Source organism: Aphelocoma coerulescens, chromosome 8 (genome assembly GCF_041296385.1).
Source record: "Aphelocoma coerulescens isolate FSJ_1873_10779 chromosome 8, UR_Acoe_1.0, whole genome shotgun sequence".
Classification (NCBI taxonomy): Eukaryota; Metazoa; Chordata; class Aves; order Passeriformes; family Corvidae; genus Aphelocoma; species Aphelocoma coerulescens.
In genome coordinates, this window is record NC_091022.1 from 22883229 (window position 1) to 22890919 (window position 7691).

Here is a 7691-nt window from a genome sequence, read left to right on the forward strand (position 1 = left end):
CCAACTTGCGGCGGGACCAGACCAAGACCTTTCAGTGATGCCGTTGTGGTAAGGAGAGTGAGATTCCCAGTATTTCCTAGCAATGAAACATAGAAAGGGTGGTGTGGGGGCGAAGGAGCCACAAATACGTTACAACGGACGCTGAGCCAGCACCAACGGCCGGGAGCGTGGGAGTCGCCGCAGGTGGGTCCGTGGAAGCGCTGCCTCCCGGCAGCGGGGAGCCAGGGAACGAAGAAGAAAGGCCGAGACACCCTGTGCCTGTGTCCCGGAGGTGCTCGGAGGGTCCCCGGTGCCGCTCCTGGGGCCAAGGGCTGAGCATCCCGTGGTGGAGCCGGAGGCATCGCGCACTCCGGCGTGTGCCTGCATCCGTGGGATCCGCGTCCGTGGGCCCTCGTGCCTGCGGGACTGCCCTCCTCGCCCCGCGGCTCCGGAGCGGGCGGTGGCGGCGGCGGCCCCGCCCGGTGCGGCGGCGGCGGGCGGAGCCGGCGTGCGGGCGCGGCCCCGTCTCCCTGCGGCTCTCGGCGGTGCGGCGGCCCGGCCGGCTGGGCCCCCCGCAGCCCCGGGCATGGGAGCCCGCGGGCCGGCGGCCGGGGCTGGAGGAGGAAGAGAAGGAAGAGGAAGAGAAGGAGGCGGCGGTGGGGGCCGCTGACCGGCGCCGGGGCGGCGCGGCAGCCCCGAGGCCGCGGTGAGTGGAGCGGCGCGGGCAGGCCTGGCCGGGCGGGGGAGGCCCGGGATGCGACCCGGGGGATGCAGTCCCGGTCAGTCATGGGCGGCACCACCCCGGCTCGGGAAAAAAGCCTAATTTTGAGGTTGTTTCTCATTTTTTAATAAGTTTTTGCATGTGTCGGGGACTGGGAAAAATGAGGGGGCGGGGGAGTGTTAGTTGTGCTGAATGCGGCCCCTCGCCCCACTTTTGGCCGGGAGGTGGCCACCTTTAGGGCATCGGGGCCATCGACTCCCACCGTGCCTTTCTTCTCCCAGCCCTGGGATGTCTTGTGGGAAGAAGGATTGAGTCCACGGGGTTGAGCATCCCCTCCAAAACGAGCGTCACCAGCCCCATGGCACACACTGCACCGGCGTGAAACCCTGGGGACCAGCTCCCCAGCCCCAGGTTGCTTTTGGCCCCTCACACCCTGCACAGGTGCTGCGGTGGGGGGAGGTGACATCATATTTCATAACCCCCTCCTTAGCAGTTGTTTCTAAGCCCACTCATGTTCGTGGTGTCCTGTGGCCGCTGTTTGATGGAGTGCTTTGGTTTTGTTCTTGCTGAGCATCACTCTCTACTTGCGTTGTGGACTGCTCTGCCAAAGGGCCCCTAAAACCAGCTCTGATTTTTCCCTATTGCCTCCCTGTCTGGCTGTTGAGGCATCACCACTCCATATACTGCCCAGGTTTTTGGGAAGGGTTTCTGGCAGGTGCTAGGGGCAGGCAGGTCCCTGTGTCAAGGGCTGTGCGGGGTGACAAGGCAGTGTGATCGGATGAAAGTTTGGGCAATAACAGCTAAGCCAACTTTTCTTCAGAGGGCGACTTTCTAGAAGGAAACTGGGTGTGGGGTTGGGCTGCTGACACATGCCAGGACACCCCTTCCCACAGGGATACTGCCCTGCATCCTGCAGAGAGAGGGTGGACATAGCTGGGGCATTGGGCTCAGAGTCTTTTCCAGTGCCTCCCTGTCTGGGGTGGGCTCCAGGGTCTGCCTGCCAGGGTCGGTTCTGCGACTGGGAGAGGACACCCCAGAGAGCAGGGTTGGGCGAAGGATCCTGCTTCACACCTCAGCTCTGATCCCCACACCCATCCTGTGTGGCCATCACTGCCGACTCAGTGCCCTGTGGCTCCCTGGGGGGCCCCACTGGACAGGGCTGGCAGCTGCCAGTGACCAGTTGCCAGCGCTGTTGGGTGCTACCTGCACTCCTGCTGGGGGGTCGTGCTACAGATCCCCAGCCACCAAGGTCATCCCCTCAGGGACCATGCAGCAGCTCTGGCCTGTCCCAAGGTCCCCAGGGCCTTGTGAACCCCGGTACCTGTCCCTTGTGATTGCCTTGCCGTGTCTTAGCAGCTTCCCTGAAAGCAGGGACTAGCAGGGCAGGGATGAGGGCAGGAACTGGGGTGCATGGCTGTGCTGCAGCCTGAGCCCTGGCAGTGGCAGGGCTGGGAAAGGCCAGATGGTTTGACTTGTCTGGGACTCTCTAGTGACTCTCCCAGCTGGCTTTCTGGCAGGGCTCTGGCCCAGCTCCAGGTGTCATGTGGGAGATAAGGGGACCCTGACTCCCAGCAGTCCCAGTGTTCCAGGGGGCCTCACCATCAGCAGGAGGGGAGAGAATCTGCACTGCTGATCCTGTAAGCCAGACCCCGCTGGAGGTGGCAGGGAACCCTGACTCAGGGGGGCTGGGATGTCCTGCTCGGCTTGGCTTGGCTCGGTGTCTGCCGTGCAGCTGCTCAGCTGCTGGGTGCCTCGAGGAGGGCCCCTGCCGGCATGAGTCTCACTGCCGCCCTGCTTTGGTGCTGCTGCTGGGGTGTAGTTCTGTGGGGAGGGAGCAGGATGGGGCACAGGGAAGTGGGGTGCCTCAGAAAGGGGTGGCTGGTGGGGGCACCTGTGGTGCCCTTGGGACATCCCAGGCTGGCCATGTTTTTGGAGAGCGTGGCCTTCTTCAAGGGCCCAACCTCCATGGAGGCTCTTGGAGGTGTCCCCATCTTCTCTCTGTGTGGGAAAAAGGGAAGGGGTGTGGATCAGTCCTGTTCTGGTCTTGGCCTAGGAAAGCAAGGAGGGGACTTGCTATGTGGGGCTCAGGACCTCTTGTATCTTTGTGGTTGTGCCTTCAGAGCAGGGATCCAGGTGCAGCATTCCCCCTGGGGTGCTCTCTGGCATACTAGCCTGCAAGCCCTTGACCTCTGCACCAGGCCTGTGCTGCTCCTGCTGTCCCAGTGTCATTTGGGCTGGGTTGGGGGCTCAGGCTCGTGGTGTCCTGAGCATGAGGTGTCTTGGCAGGATCAGGACCGTGGCTGGAGCCGCCCCCCTGCCCCGCCAAGCGCACATGTCTGCCTGCCCGTGCCCAGAAGATGACCAGGCTGCTCTTGGGGGTGACCCTGGAAAGGATTTGCAAGGCCGTGCTGCTGCTCTGCCTGCTCCACTTTGTCATCATCATGATCCTCTATTTTGACGTCTACGCGCAGCACCTGGACTTCTTCAGCCGTTTCAACGCCAGGAACGCCTCGCGCGCCCACCCCTTCTCCAACTCCTCCCGCCCCAACGGCACCGCTCCCAGCTACGGGCCAGCCGGTGCTGAGGCCCCATCCCCCAGCACCAAGCCCAGCACCAACCAGTCCGCCACTGAGAAGCCCTTGCAGCCCTGCCAGGAGACACCTCCTGGCTTAGGTGAGACATGCTGGGTGAGCGTTGGGGATGAATTTGGGCTCTGGCTCCAAACATAGGGCCGAGGTGGGTGGCCATGGCTTATCCCCTGGGCCCTAGGCATGGCTTCCCCATGAAGTAGTAGAGAAACTCCAGCCCGGAACTGTATCAGGACAGCTGGTTTCAGGTTTTGTTAGCCCAGTCTCTTTGCCCCTCTTTAGGAAAGGTTTTGGGCGCTCTCTGCCCTCGGAAGTGCCAGTCCCCCTTGCAGGTCCCCCTTGCTGTTTGCTTTACCACTCTGGGCAGAAGCAGCAGGTGACCATGACCCTGACCATGTCCTGTCCTGTGGGCATCACCCTGCCCTCCCTCTCACAGTTGGGCGCCTGCTCATTGAGTTCAGCTCTCCCATGAGCATGGAGCGAGTGCAGCGGGAGAACCCTGATGTACGCCAAGGCGGCAAGTACACCCCCCCAGACTGCCTACCCCGGCAGAAGGTGGCCATCCTCATCCCCTTCCGGCACCGTGAGCACCACCTCAAGTACTGGCTGCACTACCTGCACCCCATCCTGCGCCGGCAGAAGGTGGCTTATGGTATCTACATCATCAACCAGGTGAGGGGGGCAGGGGCAGGGGGGTGGCAGGGCTGGGGTGGACGAGCAGGCATTGCTGAGCTCTGCCCTGCAGTTCGGTGAGGACACCTTCAACCGGGCCAAGCTGCTCAACGTGGGATTCATGGAGGCACTCAAGGACGACGACGAGTATGACTGCTTCATTTTCAGCGACGTGGACCTCATCCCCATGGACGATCGCAACCTCTATCGCTGCTATGAGCAGCCACGGCACTTTGCTGTTGGCATGGACAAGTTTGGGTTCAGGTGGGTGCCCTGGGGAGCTGGGGTGTTTCTGCCCAGGCAGGGCTGGAATATCTCTCTGGGATGACATCAGGGCAACCACCCTTCATTGTCACCTGGGGCATGCATGAGGTTCATGGCTTGAATTGTGGACCTGAGATGGGAGAGGGCACCCTGGGTAGGAGGGTGACACAGGAAAGGGTCGATGCTTGTAAGTGAGGGTCCCCATGGGGCTCACCTCCATCTTTGCCTGTCCCCGGGGCTGACCCATTTGCTATCAACCTGCAGGCTGCCCTATGCCGGCTACTTTGGCGGTGTCTCTGGGCTGAGCAAGTCCCAGTTCCTGAAGATCAATGGCTTTCCCAATGAGTACTGGGGCTGGGGAGGAGAGGACGATGACATCTTTAATCGGTAGGTGCCCAACTCCTCGCTAGCACTGACTGGTGGGGGTGTACCAGGCTCTGCACCAAGCGCTGACATAGCACTCTTACAGCACTGGTGTTCCCGTTTTTTTGGGGAATGTGCATGGACCATGCCACGTGTCAGGGAGGGATTGAATTACACTCTAGCTGTAGTGTTGATGACCCTCATGGATGGAACTGGCCTCTCCCAGGGTGCTGGGGGGCTGCAGGACACCCCTCTGCCTCCCTTGTGGCTGAAGCCTGCAGTGTGGTATGTGCTGCACCCACAGGGTGGTGTGCCTGTGGGCTCTGCTCCATACAAGGGCTGTCCAGGGCTGAGATTAAAAACTTGGAAGGATCTCAGTGGTGGCCGTGCAGCAGCCACACAGTCATTTCTGCTGGCAGCCGGCAGGCAGCAGTACAGCTGCGTGTGGAGCAGAGCCCAGTCCCCCCACACCATGCGTTGGGTGCCAGGGCTGGACAGTGGCCACCTCACCTCCTGTGGGTTCCCGCACAGTGCTGCCCAGGGAGCAGTGTGCAGCCAGTGGGGTGTAACCAGCCTGTAATGGCCAGATGAGCAAAACACCCTTGTGGGAGCCCTGGGCGCATGGCACAGTTGTGATTTCCACATAAGGTGGGCTCGGGGTGGGGGACAAGAAGTGTGTGGAGCTCTGGAAGAGCTTCAGGCAGCCCTTGATCTGAGGGGAGGGCTCCAAGGAAAGGTCTAGGCAGCAGCATTCAGGGAATGTAAAGGGCAGGGGCCGCAGAAGGAGAGAGGAAGGGAGGGAAGGATGGATAGCTGCACATGGATGGCTGCCTGTGTACGGCACAGGCTGAATGCAGCTGCCAGTCCCTGGACAGGCGTGGCACTTTGGGCACACTGCTGTGAGACATGTGGCACCCTAGGTCATGACACTGGCCTGGGCTGGGCCTGGCTTTGCTCATCTTGGTTTGGCACAGGGACTGGTTTATTTTGCCTGGGGTCTGACCCTGGAGGTCTCTGGGTTGGGGAACGTCCCACCCTGGTGCCCACACACTGATCCCACCCTGCTCCTGGCCCCCAGCATCTCCCTGAATGGCATGAAGGTGTCGAGGCCCGACATCCGCATCGGGAGGTACCGCATGATTAAGCATGAACGCGACAAACACAACGAGCCCAACCCGCAGAGGTGAGTGAGCCACAGGGCTGGGGCAGTTGGGACGCTGGGCAATCACTTGGCTGCTCACCCTCACAGAGGTCCAGCGCTGCTGGCACTACAGCAAGACATGCCCCCATCCTCATCTTGCTCTTCTTTCCACCAGATTCACCAAGATCCAGAACACCAAAATGACGATGAAGCGGGATGGGATCAGCTCGCTGCAGTACCGGCTGGTGGAGATCTCCCGCCAGCCCATGTACACCAACATCACGGTGGAGATTGGCAGGCCACCGCCCCGCCTGGCCCGCGGCTAGTGCTCCTGTCAGCGGGAACCCCTGTGCCCAGGCTGGCTGGGCATGGCGGGTTTTGCCCCAGCTCAAGAACCAGGACTGGACAGGGATGTTTTCTGCCTACTCTGCTGCCTTCTGGAGACGGCTGCCCCCCAGCCGGCCCTTTGGTCCCCAGGATTTCTCTGTCCCCCCCATCCCCACGAGTGTGTTTGCAGGACCCCTGCCCCATACGTGGTGTGTTGGTGGATGAGCCCGGCTGCCCTGCAAGCGGCTCCTGGCACAGAGGGAGGGGGCAACCCCAGGCCTGGCAAGGAGCTCCCAGTCCATGCCAGCTCCTGCCTGCACCCTGGGCGGGGAGGGTGAAATCCTACTGCTCTGTGAGAGCTGGAGGGTCCCCACCAGCGCTGTAAGAAGTGGGGTGCAGGCTTCCCCCTTTACCAGCGCTGGAGCCACTGCTGCCCCAGCTGGGGATGGGAGCAGCCTGGGCCCCCCAGGCAGGCAGGATCAGGGCGAGGTTGCTGCCCTGGCCGGGCACTGCCCGTGCTGCTGGGCACACAGACGTGGCTTGCTGTCTTCCTCTGCTTTAGTCTGGTGCTTAGAGCCGGGCCCTGTCTCAGCTCTGCCAAACAGAGACCTCTAATTAGCGAATGCCCCTCGCTGTGCCTCAGTTTTCCCAGGGCTGGGGGGATGGCAACTGTATCACATCCCCCTTTCCCCAAAGGCAGGTGCTCTGTGTGTGTGTGCGCAGCCCCTGCCTGCGCCTGCCCTCACCTGCCCTCCCCCCTTTGGTGGGGGAAATAGGGCTCATTTGAACCCCCAGCCCCTCTTGGTGGGGGCTCGTGCAGCCCCCCTCTAGCAGGGAGGGAATCTTCCCCTTGAGGTCTCCCCTTGTCTGCCTTCCCCCTTCCAGGCCAGGGGCAGGGGGGCTGCAGGCAGGAGAGGCCAGGACCATGCAGGGCGGGAGCCCTGCGCCCCTCCATGGGACTGGGAGCCCCAGCACCCCCGACGCTCCATGGGGGGCTGGGAGCAGTGGGGTTGGGAGTGGGGCAGCTCGCCAGGGCTGGGGGGCACCGGCGACTTTTGTACATTTGAATGTCTGACCCTTTTTTCAGCGTACGTTGAATGCAGCGTTCGGTCGTAGAGACCGGGGGTTTTGTATTTAATAAAAGTTTGAAAAGTTGGCAGGGTTTGTGGGGCTAGGTGGGGGTGGGAGAAAGCGCCATCTGATGAGGAAGCGTGATTGTGGAGTATAGAGGGGAAGTCCTATCTGCCACCTCCAGCTGCTGGCTGGGAGACAGAGCCCCTGCCTCACCCTGTCCACTCTTGGGGGCCCCTCCAGCTCACTCAGCAATGCAGGGGGGCCTAACAAGGTGCCCAGCCCCCGCTATGACAAAGTGCACAGGGCAAAGCCAGCTGCCCTCACTGTCCCATGGACATTTGCTGCCCTCCCTTCCATTTGGGGACAAGGTTCTCCCCCAGCAGGGATAAGCCCCTGTCCTCCATCCTCTGCCTTACCTCCAGCTGGTTTTGTACATCCAAGTAGGGAAAAGGAGAATTCCCCAGGACCCAGCCTTGCTGTTCAGTGCCAATACCTGGCATCAGGGGGTAAGAGCTGCACCCATTAATTGTGCTCCCTCACTCTTCAACCCCCTCCCTCCTGC

General features: G+C 61.8%; 1 protein-coding gene across 1 annotated transcript; it reads left to right on the plus strand.

Annotated features, from left to right (window-relative positions):
* The first annotated feature begins 482 nt into the window (after positions 1–482).
* B4GALT2 (beta-1,4-galactosyltransferase 2) lies at positions 483–7210 on the plus strand. The gene is made up of 7 exons (XM_069023193.1): positions 483–685; positions 2987–3373; positions 3725–3960; positions 4034–4224; positions 4489–4611; positions 5666–5770; positions 5904–7210. Exons 2-7 carry the CDS (start codon positions 3058–3060, stop codon positions 6052–6054), a joined length of 1122 nt encoding a protein of 373 aa, XP_068879294.1. The 5' UTR covers positions 483–685; positions 2987–3057; the 3' UTR covers positions 6055–7210.
* Positions 7211–7691: the final 481 nt, after the last annotated feature.